This window comes from Manis pentadactyla, chromosome 4, assembly GCF_030020395.1.
Source record: "Manis pentadactyla isolate mManPen7 chromosome 4, mManPen7.hap1, whole genome shotgun sequence".
NCBI classification, from domain to species: domain Eukaryota; kingdom Metazoa; phylum Chordata; class Mammalia; order Pholidota; family Manidae; genus Manis; species Manis pentadactyla.
This window is the reverse complement of record NC_080022.1, coordinates 139,070,131-139,090,042: the sequence shown is the minus strand read 5'-3', so window position 1 is coordinate 139,090,042 and position 19,912 is coordinate 139,070,131. Positions and strand designations below refer to the sequence as shown.

General features: G+C 45.4%; 1 protein-coding gene across 1 annotated transcript in view; it reads right to left on the bottom strand.

The window, feature by feature from the left end:
* Nucleotides 1-19,891, bottom strand: part of SHPK (sedoheptulokinase) — a 29,057-nt gene extending 9,166 nt beyond the window's left edge. Inside the window, exons 1-6 of the mRNA XM_036887389.2 lie at nt 19,502-19,891; nt 13,407-13,548; nt 7,422-7,605; nt 6,711-6,863; nt 5,567-5,742; nt 2,050-2,250 (exon numbers count right to left, since the gene is read on the bottom strand). Of these exons, the coding sequence (XP_036743284.2) occupies nt 2,050-2,250; nt 5,567-5,742; nt 6,711-6,863; nt 7,422-7,605; nt 13,407-13,548; nt 19,502-19,789 (1,144 nt within the window). The 5' untranslated portion in view covers nt 19,790-19,891. The remainder of the gene's footprint in view (nt 1-2,049; nt 2,251-5,566; nt 5,743-6,710; nt 6,864-7,421; nt 7,606-13,406; nt 13,549-19,501) is intronic.
* Nucleotides 19,892-19,912: the final 21 nt, after the last annotated feature.

Here is a 19,912-nt window from a genome sequence, read left to right as displayed (position 1 = left end):
CAAGGCGGTATGATGACTAAATGCCATGTGGTATCCTAGAATAGAAAACGGACACTCATGGAAAAACTGCTAAAATCCAGATAAAGTCCATGGCAAAAAAAAAAAAAAAAATGCTTGTATATCCTTAATAAAAATTCAAAAAATGTTTAAAGAAATGTTAAAATAAATGATTCTTACTGGGAAACACTTGGGCTTCCTTACTGGAAAACCTGGGCCTTGGGGAACACCTGGAAGGTGGTATATACCAGCTGGAGGCCTGAGACACCTTCTAGTCCTGTCTCCGTGTTCCCCAAATCTGCTGATGGGAATGAACTGCTTCAAGCTGCCAAATGTCCACATCACAAGCTTAGACCACAGAACATCAGACCTAGGAAAACACAGGAGGGAAGGGACTTGCTAGGGCCACATAATGACTTGGGGCCGAGCTGGGAACAGAGACCACTCTCTCAGGCTGTGCCACCACACTATGCTTATTTAACAACCATATACATTGCACTTGCTATGGGCCAGGCACTATTCTAACGGACTTCACAATATTAACTCACTATATCCTCAGAGTTCTCCAAGGTAGGTACTAGGATGACCCCCATTTTCGGATGAGGGCGTGAAGCACAGAGGGAACAAGTAACCTGCCCAAAGTCACACAGGGAATGACAGAGCTAGGATTCAACCCAGGTTGCCAGTCTCCAGAGTCTCTGCTATAAACTACCACACAAAGGTGGAACCTCTGGAAGATGATGCAAACCTAGGGTATTCTCAACAGAGAGTTTTATTTCTGTATTTTATGCTTTAATATTTTCATTTCTGGTCAATAAATGCAATGTCTTTTAGCTGACTAAATTTTACTGTATTTTCATCTATATATTTTTTAATCAAATGACATAATTGTAAGCATTTCATAAAAGATACATACAATACTAACCTTCAAAGCACTCTCTGTTTCATCAAAATAAAGACCATGAAAATGCAAAAGACTTTCTGGAAGAATCTTACAGAGAATTAAATATTACCCCCCTTTTAGGGGTGAGGAAAACAGTTGCTTCTATACTAGGGAACACCAGCCAACGCCAACTCAGTAAACAACTGACAGACCCAATCCAGTTAAACCAGTATCTAGATACAGCACTTGCCTGAAGGTTCTGACGACTGGTTCTGCACCTGAAAATCTTTTCTGATGCAAGGCAAAAGGAAATGAAAGCTTTGTTCTTTACACGAAGCATTTGCGAGGGGTCCCCACAGAACAGCCCTACAATCCTGACGTCCCTGGCCAGCCTCAGAGGACTGACATGGATCAGCAACACTTGTCCGTACAACCAATATGGCTGCCCAGCTGCTCCCTGCTGCCTGCACCTCGCCTTGTTACTGTGGTGGGCATTTCCTGGAATGACCTGATTTTGAGCTCCCACAGGGTAACCAAGGCATCCTTAGACCTGCACAGCTGACCGGAAATTTCATTTCTACCTTCAGTGCTTGGAAAGGGGACCTTTCCTGGATGAGGAGGTTACATGTTTCCCCAAAAATGCAGAGCAGAGAAAGGCCTGATCAGTTCTATCCAGGAGAGCACAGGAGGGCATCAAAGTTTCCAGGCACCCTCCCAAGAAAGGGAGTCAGAAATTACTTGCCAGGAATGAGTGCTATGAACATTTTGTAATATTGTAAGATGCCAGGAGTTTTTCACTCATTCATGCTTGGACATTTTATTTTCAGCTGTCCATAGTCATCAGAAGGAAAACCACAAATACAAGGGACCCAGGTCTTACTGACAGAAAAAGTAACACAGTGGGACAAGGGAAAGCCGGGAGACTACTGCAATACTCCACAAAGTTAGGGGAGAAGGTGCCCCTCAAAAAAGAGAGTAGGTGATGGCAGCTCAGAAGATGAGAGGAAAGAAGTGTACAAGTTTGGTCCCTAAGGAAGGATGGTATGTGCTGGAAGCTGGCTGGGTCTGAGACATGAATCTAGAAGCCTAAATAGCATACTCGGCACCAAGAACACTGCCACATTGAAAGCACAGGCGGAGAACACACTGCTGTGTGAGCCACTCCTTACCTAGATCTGCCATCCACTGGACCAGCATGTGGACGAATGTGGCCAGCACATTGCCCCCATTGAGCGATGCTGCCACTGCCAGGTAGGTCCTGTCGAAATACGGGAAGTAGGTGACTGGAGCTGCAGGGTCTGGAGTCTGCACTGGCTGGAATCCTGAAGGCATGGAGGCTGCCAGCTGAACTGAGGTGCTGATGTTGAGAACTAGGGTACAAGGAAAGCAGAGGTCAGGCCTGTTGGGCTAACTTGGAGTCACAAGGCACAGCAGGGAAGGGGAAGATGGTGCTGGCTTTAAAGTATGTCCACAAATTATTTGACTCTCTTCCTTTCTGGAGGTAGAGGCTAATTCCTCTCCCTAGGGCTGGACTCAGTGACTTGCTTCAAATGAAGAAAATAAAACAGAAGTGACAGTGTGTGACTTTGGAGACCAGGTCATGAAAAGGCCCTGCAGCTTCTGTCTTAGACCACTTGTTCTGGGGGAAGGCAGCCCTGTGGAGAGGCCCATGTGGCAAGGAACTGAGACCTCCTGCCAAGTGCCATATAAGCAAGCTGAGAAGTAGATCCTCCATGCCTGGCCAAGCCTTTGGGTGACAACAGTCCCAGCAGATCAACAGCTTGATTGCAATCTCATGGGGGACCTTGAGCCAGACCATTCAGCCACAGCCAGTTTTATGACACTCAGAAACTGTGTAAGGTAATGTATGTTTGCCATTTTAGGTTATTAAGTTTTAGGGCAATTTGTTACATGGGAATAGACAACTATTTACAGAGTGAGACCTCGGCCCAGGTGTTTCACTCTAGGGAGGTTTCATTTATTTTCTGCAAGTACCATCTCCTTTTTCTAAGGTATTCTTCTTCATTTCCCCCCACCAAGCAGGGAGAAAGCTCCCAGACCCAGCACACAGGAAATGATTTTTATCCTCCAGACTGAAGCCAGGGCCTACAGACCAATCCAAGAGTCTCTTCTCCATTTCTCACAAGACATGGCCAAAAAGCCTGTTCTTCTCAGTCTCCTGGAGGCCAAACTAATCGAGGTCAGCATTCAAACGTCCCATCTACTGCGGGGTAAGAAACAAAGACAGCAGCAACAGGTCTCAGGAAGCCAAGAACCTTCACTTTCTGCCACATCAAGCCTTTCAGTGTAACTATAAACCAGAAGCAACATGCCCTCCTCCCAACCCCTCGGGTGGAGGTGTGAGCAACGGGGGCCAACCCACTCCACCACAGACACAACGCAATTGGGCACCAGCCAGCAGCCCCAGTCTGGATCCTGAGACTACACCCAGCTCAGTAAAGGGGAAGCCTACATCTTACCTTCTTCCCATTTGACTAGCCCTTCTTCACCATATAGAAAGCATACTGACATCCAGGCACAGGACAACCTAAGATTTGAAAACCACCAGGTAGGAAGGAACCAGGCTTTTCACAGGCACCATCCCACATCACCACAACTGCCCAGGAGAAAAGCATCGCCACCTTCCTTTTGGATGACAGCAACAGCTCGGAGCAAAGCAGGCTGCCCAAGGTCACATTGGAAGAAGTAGAGGGACTGAAATTCCAACCCAGGCCTATGGGCTGGACTCCAGAGCCCACGTGGGTTCCTCGATATTCACACTTTAAGATGAAGGGATATAAGGCAAGAGATGGTGTACTGGAAAAATTAAAAGTCACAGAATAAACTTAGCACGTTTCCCTGCGGCATTGACTTTAGTTGAAAATTTATGAGAAAAAAGGTTTTGAGCTTTTTGGACCTTAGAAGTTTTTATCACATGCAAGTGCAAACAAAATTAGAAGAATTGCACTTTTCCTTCCAGCTTGTCTTGAATTAAGAAGAATTACTACCAAAAACAAAACAAAACAGTTGCTTTAAGTTTTATTTTTTAAGAATGCAATGAAATAGGAATAAACTACTACATATAGGATAGTGCTGGTCAGAATTTTTAAACTTGGGTTGAATTGTAATAGTTCTAACTGATGGAGGAAAATAAGATGTGATGACAAAGAGAATTCAGGTACAAGGAATGAATTCTGCTCCCCTTGACAACAAGGATGGGCTCCCAAATTGCATTTGCTCAGCCAGGCTGCTGTGAAGATCAAATGAAACGCACATCCTGCAACCACCCTGATCAGGCGGGGAGGCCCAAATTCTACCCAAGCCCAGGGATGAGCAAATGGCAGCCTACAGGCCATATCTTACCATCTGGTTTTTTATGGTCTAAGATCTAAGAGTGGCTTATACATTTTTTTGTTAACAGCTTTATTAAGATATAAGTGACAAAAATTTACCACAAAATATACCCTTTTAAAGTGTACACTTCACTGGTTTTTAGTATATTCACAGAGCTGTAAAACCACCACCATCATCTAATTTTAGAACATTTTCATCACTCCAAAAAGAAACCCATTCCCCTCGGCAATCACCATCCCCCCACCCCAAGCCCCAGCAGCAACTAATCTACCTACTGTCTGTCTCTGTGGGTTGGCCTGTTCTGGACATTTCATGAGAATGGAATCATACAGATGTGGTCTTTGGGGACGAACTTTCCTTTCTCTCACTTCCACTCACATGGGGCATTTTAGCTGTGAGTACACCACACTTTTTACATCTGTTTATCAGTTAATGAGCATCTGGATTGTTTCTACTTTTTGGCTTTTATGAATAATGCTTGTAGGGCCATTTGTGTATAAATTTTTGTGTGGATGTGTGTTTTCAGTCCTCTTGGGTCTATACTGAGTAAGTGGGCTGGCTGGGTCATAGAGTAACTCCATGTTTAACTCTTAAGGAACCACCAGACTGTCTTCCAAAGGGGCTGCACTGCTTTACATTCCCAGTAGCATGTTCTTACATTTGTAAACGGCTAAAAAGAAATCGAAAGGAGAAGACTATTTTGTCACATGAAAACTAGATGAAATTCACATTTCAGTGTCTATAAATACAGTCTGATTAGAACACAGCTATGTCCATTCATTTGTATATTGGCTATGGCTGCTTTCATATTCCAACAGCAGAGTTCAATAGTCATGACAGAAATTTTATGGCCCACAAAGCCTAAGATATTTACTACTGGCCTTTACAGGAAAAGTCTGCCAACCTCTGCCCTAGACTCCTGCCTCCACCTCACTGACTCTCTTTCACTGAATACAGAAAAAACTCTGCACTTCTAATCAGATTAGACAGATATTTCACTGATAAATGCACAATAACAAAAACCCTAATTTACTAATGTATTGTCTTGGTTGTGGAGTCACACAGAAACCAGCAACTAGAGAGAGTCATTTCCCTGATCTGGCCCTACAGGGGAAAGACACAACTGTGGGCAAGGTCAGAACTTGCCCTGCTGCACTGTAAGCTCCCAGAGCAGGGGCTTCAACTGTACAGAAGAGGGTACTTTACATGTTCACAGAAAAGCACTCAAAAAGCTGAGGCTGGTTGTTACACATGCCCCTCAGACTCTTGCACAGAACTGGGGATTAGGGGACACCAGTGGAAGTCTGAGGACAGAACAAAAGATAGACCTACCTGCATCTGTCCTTTGGGCCATACAGGAATAGACGGAGGCCTGTAGATCTCCCAAGGCCACGCCCACCTGTGTTCCCTCTGGGATGTTAAACCACGCATGGGACGTTCTGCCTGCCACACTGCCAGGCTTGGTAATGTCTGGGAGCAGGTGGATGGGAAAGCCTGAGGTCCTCAGTCTGCAAACCAAAAATGGACAGTGTATTTACCCAGTGATTGGTTTTTCTTTGTTGTTTCAGGAAACTCAGTAAAGGAAAGCGCTATAGGATACACATGCCAGAAAGGAAAAGGAAGGTAGAACACAGTGTTTTTTTCATGGAGGGCCTCTTTGGCTTTTTTAAAACCATAAGAAATAGGCTTGCATTTTTTAAAAGAATGAACACTGGCTTTCAAAAACTTCGGCTTGGCCTTAGAGGACAGAAAACAACCAGTGTAAGCAGGGATGATTAGGAAGGATCAGACAAGAGCAGATATCACGGCACCCAGCTTCCTGCATGAAAAGGGGACATGCTCTGTAAAGAGGCAGTCGGAGTTCCAGTGCAGTCACCCTTGGTTAGCACAGGTCAGATCACAGTCAAACTCACTGGTCTCCTCAACAGCAAACACATTCATCACTCAGGGTTAGTGAACATGGGGCTGTCAACTATACAACACATGCTAGAAAGTCCTTTACCTGAACTACAAGGTGCTTTTTGTTTTATTACAGAGCTCAGAATTTGGGCCCTGAAGGAAATGAACTTAGAGGGCACTGGACTTCTGGACCTGAAAAGGCAAATGATTATTTAAAAAGAACTTACAAGGCATCCCTCAAGCCTACTACTTCCATTTCTTAACCTTATTTTAAAATATATTTAAGAGTGACAGTTGCTCTTTGAAATCTATAGGCTGGGCCCCACAAAGCTGGGAAGCCCACCCTAGATCTGGGCAACTGTGGACAGGCAGAACAGTGTGGTGTTAGGTGTGGCACCCCTCCCCAAGGACTTCACTGACAGCCAGGCCCACCTATGCTCACTGGCTGGGACAGGTTGGGGGGCGCTGGAACCTGACTCCTTGCTTCTTGGAATCCTCCACTATTTCCAAATGGGAAGGCCTCACTGAAGCTCTAGCTCTCGAGATTCTGCCCCTCAGCCTGCGGGTTTATACTCACATCTCCAAGTTCCAGCTTTGGCTCCAGGTGTTGAAATATCCCCAGCTAGCGGCATTCTGGTCAGACATCAGGGATCTTGGCAAGCCACACAGCATGGCAACTACATAGTCATGGATGGTGCCAGCTGCGTCGTATGACTTCAGGAACTCTGGGCTATTTTTCATACCAAAAACAATTCAACATGGTCTAATACCAACTTTAAAGCATGTGCTGCACCTAGCTGTGGGGAGTGTGGACTGGGCATAGCATAGCTGGGCGGCAGCTAGAACCCCACATGCTGTGGCTCCCCCCACAGCTGGACCTCCTGAGGTGAGGCCCTCCCAGCTGCTCTAAGCAAGGCTGGCCAGAGTCAGCCTTAGGGGAGGGGACTCGGGGGAGGATGCGCCATGCTTGGGAAAGCAGGACGTCAGCAGTTCTCAGCAGCCCTGTCCCCATAATGAACTCACCACATGACCCTTGGCAAGTCCCTTGCCTTCTCTGGCCCATCTTTGGCCCCCTCGGTTAGAATCAGATAACCAATAGAGAGCCCTCTGAGAAATAAAGCAGTTCTAGATCAAGTCCAGGTCTTGTGACCACAGCCTGTGTCAGGCCACACTCACTGAAGGACAATCTGGCACATGGAGTGGTGCTGACCAGCCAGAGGGGCAGCCCCTTGGCCACTCTCATTCCCCTGGAAATCCAGTACCCGATTCAAAGAGCAGTTGTCCATACCTATTTTTCAAAATCCAGAAGATGGTTGCACAGCCAAACCCTGTGGCCACATGGAGATGGGACTCTGGCAGGGGCAGAGAAGCCAGGAACCTGCTGCTACATCGGCCATCCTGCCATGTGATCAGGTGGCTCACAGCTCTGGGCTCGAACACAGGAGTGGCCCCTCTTTCTGTCCACTCACAGCCTGGAACAAAGGAGATTACCAAAAACGGAGAAAAGAGAAACTGACCGGCACCAGCACAGCCTGGAGAGTACTCTGCTAGTGAGATTATAGCACAGACTTTATCACCCATGACAACGCTTCCCTCACCCACATGAGCTCTCGTATCAGAGCACCTGGGTTTAGTATTTGACTCCACCACCAACGGCTGTGTCAACCTGGGCAAGACACTTCTGCCATTTGTCCCATTCGTCTATGTTCCTCTTTATTCATTTTCTTAGGTCAATATTATATCACCCCCCACCCTGTAGAAAAAGAAGTTTGGCACATTCTCAGGTCCCTGGTCTCTGTCCTTCCAACCCTTAACATGATGATATATCTAGACTTGACTGTGGATGATTACAGATATATTCTCATTTTCTTTGGTCTTAGCTAAATGATTTTTAGACATCAAACTTTACCAAGGAATCTGGCCATCTTTACTTCATTCCTCTCCTGAATTATGTTCTGAATTTTTCTCCACTCTTATTAAATATTTCACCCAAAACTGTTTCCAAGATAGGTCTTTCTATGGCAAAGCATCTGGAGGCCTATATGCCTCAGGATATTTTTTTCATATCCTTATTTTTTCATAACCACAGTTTGATCAGTTAAATATTCTAAGCTCTAAGTTCCTTTTCTTTAATACTTAAGAACACTATTTGTAGATTTGTGGTGTACATTGCTGCAAATCCCATTAAAAAGTAGAGTCTAAATCTCTTTCCTTGAATCTAGGCTGGCCTTGGTGACTTGTTTGGCCAAGAGAACATGGCAGGAGTGACATCCTAGAATTCCCAAGGCCAGACCATAAGAAGCCTTTCATCTCCTGCCAGAGCTTCTTAAGAGTGTTCTCTGGAGGAAGCCCAGTGCCATGTAGGGAGTCCCACTACCCTGAGGCCACCATGTTGGAGAGGCTATGTGGAGAAGTCACATGTAGGCATCTAGCAGACCATCCCCATGAGAGCCCAGCCTTCCAGCCTTCCCGACTTCCCCGTCAAGGCAGCGGGGAATTGAGCAGAGCCATCCTGAACCCTGTAGACCAATCTGTCCACCAGAGGAATACTCCCAAACAACCTCCATCAACTCCATGTAGAGCAGAAAATCAGGAGCCAAGCCCTGCCCAGTTCCTGCACCAAAAATCACAAGATATGATAAAATGGTTGCTGTTTCAATCAAGTCACTAAGTTTGGAGATAGTTTGTTATACAGCAATAGACAAATAACCAAAATACTATGCCTTTTTACACAGAACACTGCTGTTGAAAAAAATATGTTAATCTGCTTCTAATTCTTTTATATGAGATCTGATCTTTCATTCTACAAGCTTTTGGAATTTTCTTTTTGTCTCTGAAATCCTTAAAAGTTCTCTATAATACCTCTAGTTGGGGTTTTCCTTCTCTCTCCTCATCCTGTGGGCTCTTTCTGTATGGGGCACTACCTCTTACTTTATCCATTAGGGGAACTGTTCTCCATTCTTCAAATATGTCCTTTAACACTGTTATTTCTCCCTTTCTGGGTCTGAATCTCTGATTATTCAGATGCTAGTGCTTCTATTTGTATCTTCAGTATCTCTTAGCTGTTCTTTTGTATGTTCTATGTCTTTCCCTTTTCCTTCTTTCTTCTAACAAATTTCCTCAGTCTGATCTTTCATTCTCAAATTTGTCCTCAAGTTTTATCCATTCTGCTATTAATCCCATCTATTACATTCTTTATTTCAACTCTTAGGCTTTTCATACCTAATATATCTGCTTGGTTCTTTTTATGTTTTCTTTGTATTGTTTCCTTGTTAACATCCTCCTTTAATATCTTTAAGTATGCGTGTCAAGCTAATTTTCAATTCTTAGTCTGTTCATTCTGACAGAATACTTCTGCTTCTGACAGAATCTCCATCCAAAAACCCAGCAGTGTTTTTCCTATGAAACAGCCAAGTTCTTCAAATGTCTTGTAGTCTGGTCCTTGTTTGCCCTGGGAGTCCTGGCTACCTTGCCAGGTAATGTAAATGGGCCAGAACTTAGTCTCTTCCAGCCCAAGGGGCTGGGGAGGATAGTAAGTTCTGGGTTGTAGCCACAGCTAATTCATTCCCACCTTGCAAAATATCAACTCAGGTCAGTGCTGCCCTTCTGATCCCCAGAAGAAACAATGTTATAAGGATCCTTAGATTATGAGTCACAAGTCTTGGGGTTTGGGGAGGGATACCTGCCTTTCTCTGCTGCCTTGATTTTATTACTGAAGACACCTGAGTTCCTGTGGCTGTGGGAACAGGTGGTATTGTCCCGAAGCCAGGGGAACAACAGTTCCCCCTCCTGGCTTCTCCTCCCACAGGCAAGGCTGGCTGCCTCTTGCCTCAGACACAAACCATCAACCTGCACATATCAACTCCAAACAGCCCCGTGATGCCAGGCTCTCACAGTGCCCTCCCCTTTCCTTGGTGTTCTTCTCTTACGATTCCAAACTTGGGGGAAAGAGCCAGCAGCCATGCTAGTTCAGCATCTTGGTGGCAACTGTATATGGAAGTCCAGAGGTAAAGGGCACTTATAACTCTGCTTCCTAGATCCTGGTGGCCTTCTTGCCCATAGATTGACATTCTCTTGGGCTAGTAGCAAGGGGAAGGGTAAGAGTTAGGGTCAGCGTGTGCTGAGTGCACAGGGTTGTGTGTATCAAATTAGGTAACACACACAAAGCACCGAGAATAGTACCAGACACACTGTGAGTACTCAGTTAATGTTAGTGATGAGGATGATGGTAACAAATGTTTACCTTCTAAAGTCTGTCCCTGGTCTAGGACTTTCCAGCAGCCTTTGAGATTTAGAATATGCCCCCTTACATATCTTTTGTCCTCTTTTCTCCTCATGCAAGGATATTTCCCACACTTACATGCAACATAAATACAACCACTGCAGCAGAATGGGAAAAGAAAGCTGACATTCAGTGCCCATCAAGAAAAGTTATCTGCAATCAAGAACACTCCAAATCTAATGGATGAGATGAGAATCTGGCCTCCACAGCAGAATGGTGCCCACCGTGAAGCAAATGTGAGTTCATCCCCCATCCTGTCACTGTCAATACTTGCTGGTTAACTGTTCAAAGGTTTTATACTCACAAAACATATTTGGTTGTTGGGCTGGGTGGGTTGGATTTTACTTTGTGTTTTTTTAAAACAAATAGTACTATACTGTATGTTTACTTTTCTTAAGAGTTGTTTAATTTAACATGTTCTGGAGTTCTTTCATGTCAGCACACATGAATGCACCTTACTCTTTTTAGCAACTGTGCCTCATTCTATAGCACGAGCATGTCAACATTTATTTAACCATTTCTCTACAGTTAAATGTCACAGTTTCCACTACTATAAACAAGGATGCAATGAACAACCATGATTCTGTCTTCTTACGCACATACATGTTAAAGTACTTTTCTTGAAGTACTTGTTTTTAATAGGCCCCACCAAATTGCCCTCCAAAATGACTGTGCTAACTCACACTACCAGCAGCAGTATTTAAAACAATCAAACTTCCACCCCTTTTGCCAACTCTTGACGTTAATAAACTTTGATTCCTTACACAATCCAGTGGGTGGAAAATGACTTCTCACTGTTGTTTTCATGTGCGCTGCCCTGATTACTAAGGACATTGACCATTTTAATGACTGAACATCTTATTAGCCATTTGTACTTCCTCTTCTAGAAATTGCCTGTTTCTCCTTTGCCCACTTTTCCACAGGGGCCATTTGTCCTTCCTTTCTTATTAGTTCTTATACGTTCCCATATTCATCTTTTGTCTTCTATACACTAGCAAATAGTTTCCCCTTGTGTGCTGCTTGCCTTTTAGCTTGGCTTTATGATCCCCACTTCTCTCCTGCTATTACCAAACCTGAAAATGGAGTCTAAAAACAGGCATAACCACAGACCTCTCAGAAGACACTAGTCACTCCCTCTTCTCTCCTCCAGCTGTCTGGCCCATGCCTGTGAGGCAGCACTTAGCTCTCTGCTAGGGTTACTTGGGCCCATCTCCGCTGATGGCCTGGAGTGTGCCCTGGAAGGTGAGGGCTTCAGCTGCTCGTTTCTTTGTCTCCCGTAGGGCCCAGCACACAGCCTTACATACTGTAGGTACTGAAACCAAACTGAATTATGACCACCATTAAAAGCAGAACGACTTGATCCCAAATATGATTTCACTCAACTCTGCTAAGCAGGCATCATTATCATCCTCCTTCCCAGAAACAGAAAACAAAACAAGAAGACATGCAGGCTGGTTCAATGAAATATTAAGCAGCTCCCTCCCATGATGTGGGTGATGGTTTGTGTGGTTGCTACAGAGTCCAGGAAATGGGCAGAAAGGATGGCATGTGACCAGACCACAATCATTACATTTCTGCTATTCTCTGTGGGAAGGGTTTTAGTATTAAAAGGACATTTATTCTCATTAATGCAAAATTAAGGAGTTTTAAAAGCTTTTACAACCTCGACTCCCTCTGAGAGGTCCGCTCTAACACCCTAATTGGCTTCTGCTCCTGTTACTGACTGGAGCCAATCCACTCCTGTGGTCCCAGCTGGCCTGACAACAGGCCGATGAGATGGAAGGCAGGAGGGAGAGAGCATGCACTGGCTTCTACAGTTATCTAGCCCATCCTGGGGACTGATCAAAGGATGCATCACCAAATACCAGCCACAATGCTGAGAGGCAAGACACCACTCACTTGGCCAGGGGAATTGGAATCACTGACTCTTCTGACAGAAAGGGGTGAATCTAATGTTCAAATCCCCTTAAGTACATCCCCACCCATCCTCTGCTTAAAACCTGCAGTGAAATGTTCATATTTTTGAAGCTGGGTGATGAATGGGCTTCCATTCATAATACTATTCTACCTGCTTTTATGTCTATATGGAATTTTTTATAATTAAAATTTTTTTTCACGTTAGGAGCTCACTACTTCCTACATTGTGTAGGGATGGTCCTCCTTTCACTGGGTGCTATTGTGTCCTCCTGTAGCTCTGGTCCTCCCAGAGGCATTTATAAGCTCAGTGTCTTAAGTTAAACAGACCTGGATTCAAAAGTTCGAGTTGCCATATGCCCCTGAGCATACTGTTTTAACTTTTCTGAATCTCAACTTCTCATCTGCACAATGGGGACAACAGTGTAACCTATGTCACCATGGTGTTGAGTAAGTTCAATGAGTCATGCAGGTAACATCCCTAGCCCAGCACCTGGCATGTAAAAGGCTCATTGTTGTTTTGCTAGCTTAATTCCCCTCCTGGAGGCCAAACAGAACAGGTCACCCACCTCTGCAGCGTGGCAGACCTTCTGATATGAGATGACCAACTAAATAATACTTAGCAACCGAGCCCATAAAAAAGACATGCTCTGGAATGAAAAAATCACAAATATCTGTGATTATGTTAAATAACAAAAACTATGCCGCAACTAAAAAGAGTTTCCTGTGTCTTGGCATCTCCTGCAGCAACACTAAGCTCTTGGTGGTCACACTGATGCTCTGAGACACTGACACCAACAGAGAGCAGCTGTGGAAAATCCACTCCACTGAATCCTACAGAGAATCATAGCATACTCACTCTTTTTCCTCCCCCTGTTTCACGGACAATGTGTGAGTGGATAGCTCACTTGCTATTAGACACTCGCACACAACAGATGTACACAAAGTACAAGAGGCAGCGTGTGCCTTTGCATCCCCCTGCAGGACGACCTGACCTTTCACAGAGCCCTTTGCAGGACTTTCCTGGCTCCGCTGTGATTGGTGGGAGCATGTGACCACCCCCAGAGCCCAGCATACCTTGGCCTGTTTTCCAAAACATGACTCCATGCATCTGTCCTGATACTCCAATGCCACAGACTTTCCGGAGCTGCTGCCGGGGGAGGGCGGCAAGGCACTCGTTCAAGGCTTGGATGATTCTGCTCACATCCTGCTCCCGCCCCTGGAAACAGAACAGTACACACTGGGCATGCAAACAGGCAAGCAGGGAGGGCACAGGCCACAGGGATTTCCTAGGGAGTGGCTGCCCGACTAATTCCCTTGGGGCCAGGACCCACTGCCCAGCCTCGGGGATGAGATGTGAGGCACGGGCTCCCCCCACCTCCAGCAGGGCCTGGAGCAGTAATGTGCTGGGCTCAGCCCCAGGCCCTCCCTTCACAAATGAGGTGCTGCTGCAGGTTAGGTCCAGCAAACAGTCCAGGCTCTGCCCTCCACGGTGGGTGAGCCTGAGCTGAGGAAGGCACTGTTCCCGCCCACTGGGAACTTACTGCAAGATCATGGGATCTAAAAAGCTTTTACAACTTAGACTCCCTCTGAGACATCCACTCTAGCACCCTAATCGGCTACTGCTCCTGCTACTAACAGAAGTCAAGCAACTACCGCTGCCCCAGGGGGCCTCACACCAGGCAGATGGGCAGGGAACCACCAGAAAGACTATGCACTCAGGAGAAATGGGGTGAGGGTCTCTCACAAGGTGCATCAGCAGTGGGGTAGAAGGATGAAACACAGCAGGGGGAACCTGGTAGGAAAGGTGTAGCCAACACAGGCCTTGAGGACTAAAGCAGCCTTGTGTTTGCTTTTACATTTCCTGAGTGCCCTGAGGGCTGGGCCACCTAGGAAAGGCAGGCAAGGAAGAAGTGCAGGGAACACCAGGGCACAGCACGAGCGGGAGGGCTGTGTGATGGGGTGGCAGATGAGGCTGGCACCCAGTCAGTGCGCCTCAAGCCCCTGGGTGAGAGACTCTTTCTAAAGGTACTGGGGAGCCATTGAGGCTTTCTGAATGGGAGAGTGTCATCATCAGGACTGTGCTCTCAGAAGATCAATTGGGCAATGGTATAAGCTACACAGAGAGATTGATAGTTTAGAGAGATATTCAGGGGTGGAAAAGAGATTCAAGAAAACCAGGGCCATCTTTTCCTGATTTGCCTTTTCTTAACTTGCTGCACCCTTGAAAATCTCTCTAGGCAGAATACTTGAAAGACAAAGTCATGAGAAATAAGCAGAATGTAATCAAACAGCATATTAAGATCTGTAAATCGTGGGTCCCAAGAAACAAAAATATGAAAAGAATGCAGGATTTGGAAAAGTTCAAAGGTCTTTGGGTTCAAATGGGAAAATGCATTTTGCTATTTTAGAGCTAAAGAAACACCAAATTCAATCAAGCAGTATATCCAAGTGGGTGGGAGATACAGACTAATATAACTTCAAAAGTAGGCAATGATGTGACTCAAACCTAAAAAATTTGGGATCCATCACCACCTCTTCTTTTATATTATGAAGTCCCCATTAGAGACTAGAAATAGGACTCCAAGATCCTATCCCATCCCAGTAGATGCCTCCAATAAGTACGAAGTCTGAATAAGTTAAGGAAGGCGTGACAAAATATACACTTGGGAAAGCAATCCAGAAGACATAGTTGTTTTCTCCGTAAATAAGTAAATTTCAAAGTGAAAAGACTGAGAATTAAATATATGCATGCTCAAAAGAAACACACCTATGTGATGAATACTTGTGCTTAATGAATCCTTGGGAATTTGGTATTTTAAAGAAAGTTATATGTGTAAGAGAATTGGCCTACATTACCTTTGCAACTCCAGTTTAAAATGTGAAATGGAGTAACTGATCTGGGTTCATGATTGTAAGTTCCAAGCTCACTAGTATATTTATAAAAGGATTTGAAACATGCAAGAGCATTGAAAGTTTACATAGTTATATGTTTATTAGATTTACAGGAATTACTTAAGTACTCTGAAAAAATTTAGGTCAGACAATTGCAGTTCCTTAAAAACAAAAATAAATGCATAACTGCACTTTAAAATATCTAAAGTAATTAACTGAAATGGGATTAATTAAGTATTATTCAAAGCCTCTCAAAAATGATGGTTAATATTTGACCTGGGAATTCCACTCCTAGGAATTTACCCAAAGAAAACAACTTCTCAGATTCAAAAAGACATATGCACCCCTATGTTTATCACAGCACTATTTACAATAGCCAAGATATGGAAGCAACCTAAGTGTCCATCAGTAGATGAATGGATAAAGATGTGGTACATATACACAATGGAATATTATTCAGCCATAAGAAGAAAACAAATCCTACCATTTGCAACAACCTGGATGGAGTTGGAGGGTATTATGCTCAGTGAAATAAGCCAGGTGGAGAAAGACAAATACCAAATGATTTCCCTCATTTGTGGAGTATATCAATGAAGCAAAACTGAAGGAACAAAATAGTGGCGGACTCACAGGCTCCAAGAAGGCACTAGTGGTTACCAAAGGGGAGAGGTGGGGGAGGGTGGGTGGGGAGGGAAGGAGAAGGGGATTGTGGGGTATCAGGATTGGTGCACATGGTGTGGTGGGGTCACAGGGAAGACACTGTAGCTCAGAGAAGACAAATAGGGACTCTGTGGCGTCTTACTACACTGACTGCAATGGGGTTTGGGGGGAGACTCTATAATAAGGGTGATGTAATAACCGCATTGTTTCTTGTAAAACCTTCATAAGAGTGTATATCAGTGATACCTGAATTTAAAAAATGATGGTTAAATGTTAGACTTGCGAATGTAATAAGCTTTATCAGCTAACTTTAAAAGCATAAGTAAGAACTTGGATTCTGAATTTAATAAATTGAATACTTATTTTGATTTCAACCGAAGTACAATGTTTCTGCCACATAAAAATCACCTCAAGGCACAAAATAAGCACATTCAACAACCGGAAGGATCCATGGAAAATTCATAAAAGAGAAATGGCGCTCAGCTCTTAATGCCTGCTCTTTGGGGAACTGAAAACGCTTTAGGTCTCTGCTAAGTGTCTGAAGGGCTCTCCAGCCCCCTTGCTTGCCTCCAGGGGAGAGAGTAGTCTTCCCCTTCTTGGGACAAACCCCCTTACTGGCCCCATGAGCCTGCAGGGGTAGTTCTTGGCCCCTAACAAGCAAGAACAAAGGAGCAGAAAGAAGGAAGGTAAGGAGGGGTAGGATGAGGGAAGGTGGAGAGGGAGCACAAACCACTTTACTGAGAGGCAGCCCTAGTTCCTAACAAGACTCTTTATATATAGGAAAGCCTACAGCAGAACTCAGAGGGCAGGGAAAGAGCAGCAGAGAGGAGGTACATGGCTGTGTGTGCTCCCCACAGGAGGCAAGAAAGAAGACAATAATTGAGAAGGAAAAAGGGAGCACCGAAGAGAACTTAGTTTAGACCTGCAGTGTCCAATGTAGCAGACATTAGCCACATGTGGCCAGTCTGACTTGAGATGTACTGTAAGTGTGAAATACACACCAGAGTTCAGATTTAGTATTAAAGAAAAGGATACACACACAATATCTCAATCATAAGTTTATATTAATATTACATATTGAAATAATCAGTTGGGTACATTGGGTTAAATAAAATATGCAATTAAAATTAATTTCACCTAAGAGGAAGAAACTAAAAAACTAGTGAGGATGTTTGATACCTTGATCTGGGTGATGGTTGCATGAGTGTACACACATGTCAAAATTCATTGAGTTGTACACTAAGATTTGTGCATTTTAGTATATACCTACTAAAAAAATGAAGTTCACCTGTTACTTTGTTTTTTAAAATGGTTATTAGAAAACGGAAAATTATGTAGAGATATGGCTCACATTTGTGGCTCTAATTTCTATTGGACAACACTGATTTAAAGAGCTCCTACATGGCCATTAGATGGTACATCTAGGCCAGGAAAGAGGAACCACTGTTTAAAATGGGCCCAGGGCGGGTGAGTTGTGTGGGTAGCGATAGTGGAGGAGGGAAACAAGGAGTGAGACAAGGAGGCATTCAGTATTCAGCAGTTAGTTCGAATTTGGTGGTAAGTATGATTGGGGAGTAGCCCTTGGACAATGGCCATACCCACAATGTAACAGGAAAGGCACTGCCCCTGTTCCTTGGTTCAGAATACTAATCAGTCTATATCCATATCAAATCCTGGAACTTCAAATTTGAAAAAAGAACTTAGAAAGTCATTCAACCCCCCACCCCTTCCCCATACCCCTTTTTACAGAGGGAAGTAAGGCACAGAAAGAAAAAATGCATAGAAAGGGTCACAGGGCTTCCCTCAAGAATCCTGATATTTTAAAGTTGCAAAAACCTCAAAGTCTAACCTTCCACACTGTTGCCAAGCCTGACCTTGATGTACACCATACTTCTAAAAAGTGGAAAGTGTGGACATGAGAAAAAGACAGAGCCATCAGGCATTTTTATACATCAGTAATTTTTCACCCCAGGGATGATTTTTGTCCCCTAGGGGACATCTGGCAATATGGAGACATCCAGGGATGTGATGTTGGGAAAGACGTTGTACTGTCAGGTGGTGGGTTAGAGGCCAGGAATGCTGCTAAAACCCTGCAATGCACACAGGACAGGCCCCCCAGCAAGGAATAACCCAACCCGAAACACAACAGCGCTGAGAAATCCTGCTGTAGATGAAATTACAGCGAGGCTGTTTGTCCCAGAGCACAACACACAAGGAGGACGCCAAGGGGGCTATTAACAGTGTCCCCTAAACCCATCATTAGGCAGGGGTGGCACACTGTGTGTCTGTAAACACAGAACAGCCTGCTGAGTGCTGGGAGAGGTAGGTAAAATAGTTTTCAAGAAGTGGTCCTGTTCCAAGAGAAAATGGCACTGCCTAAACCCACTCCCTGTAACCCCAGCTCTGCTGCTCACCCCTCACCTCCAGAGTAAGAGCTGACTTTGCCTCTGCATCCTAGTCCAAGAGGACAAAAATACTCTGATATTTTAGAATAATCCCTATTTTAAAATGCCCTGATGCCCCAACTACACTAATTTTAAAAGTGCAAGTGCTATGAAAATATCAAGTGCTCCTGAAATCTGTATCCTCTGAAACGTTTCTGAGCAAGACGGACCCTGAACCCTAAATACCTGGGTCCAGATATGTGGCAAGAGCTTCTGATAAACAAGCTCTTGTGGGTAGGGCTTGACTCGGAAAAACTGAGGTTTATTGCTGGAAGGGACCTTAGAGGCCACCCATTTCAACTGGGAGAAGAACAAGCTGAGATCCATAAAAAAGCCATGAGATTACACAGAAAGTTCCTTAATATTAATTTCTGTGGCCAATTAACTGAACATACAGAGCTACCTTTTTCAGAAAATTAACGGAATCCAGCTCTGAGGACTGACAGCCTTTCTGAACCCACATCTCACAACAAAGTCCACTGTGATAAAATTCTCCATTTCTACCTTGCAGCTTTCACAAGACACTAGTTTTAGTGTATAATGATCAATCTGATCCTTTTCAAACATTTTAACTGACATTTTTCAATGCCTTTCCTCCAAGGTGTCTCAGCCTTTGGGGCTGGGGGACTTTTGCTGACCAAGTGTTCGAAGTCCTCAGTCCACATTCCACTTCTATGGAATGAGAGGAGAGCCGGTTAGGCCTGATTCTGATTTCCTGACTTCCTGAGGAAAACCAGACACTGCCCTAGGGAACAGTGAATCCTGAACTTGACACGGGCAGGTGTGAGGTGCACAAAGCAGCAACAGCCAAAGGGCGGCCTGTGGTCATTTCACATACACAGAAGAGCAATTCCCCACGGGGCAGGGTACAGAAAGTGGAGGGTAAGGAGCACAGGGATACAGCGCCAAGGGCAAGGCCCCCAGAGGAGGCCAGAGAGTGGGAGATCGGTGCCAGCTGGTGGGAAAGACCTAATGGGTCAGCGGGATCTGCAGCCGGCAGAGAGGCCCCTGGAGGAGGAGGGGGTGGGGTGGCGTGCAGGCGGAGGTAATTCAGGCTGAAGCAGTCAGGGAGGCTTCTTTGAGGAAGGAGGGTATCGGGGAGGCCTCCTTGGAGGAGCAAGAGGGTTGTCAGGAGGCTCCTGGAGGCGGCGGGGCTCCAAGACGCTGCCTCACCTGGGGCCCGGCCGCCGCGCTTTGGGCCACCGCCTCGGCCAGCGTAGGCCGGGCACAGCTCGCAAGTACCACGAACCCGGATGGTTCGCCAGACGCGGCCTCCACCAGGGCCGCCTTCACAGATGTGGTGCCCAGGTCAATGCCGAGAGTGACCGACCGTGCAGCCATGGCGGTGGGGACGCGCGCTGCTCGCTCCTCGGGCCAAAGTGCCTCCTCCGGTACTCTGCACCCAGGACCCAGGAGTCTAGTCGGGGCCTCTCCTGACAGTCCTTCAGCCACACTCAACATGGCGGCTTCTCATCTTCCCATTGGCCGAGACCCGCGCACTCCTCACGGCGGGCCCTGGCTATAGGCGAACAGGCGGTGGAAGGCGGGACCTAGAGGCCCTGCCCCGCAAGGTAAGAGTCCCGG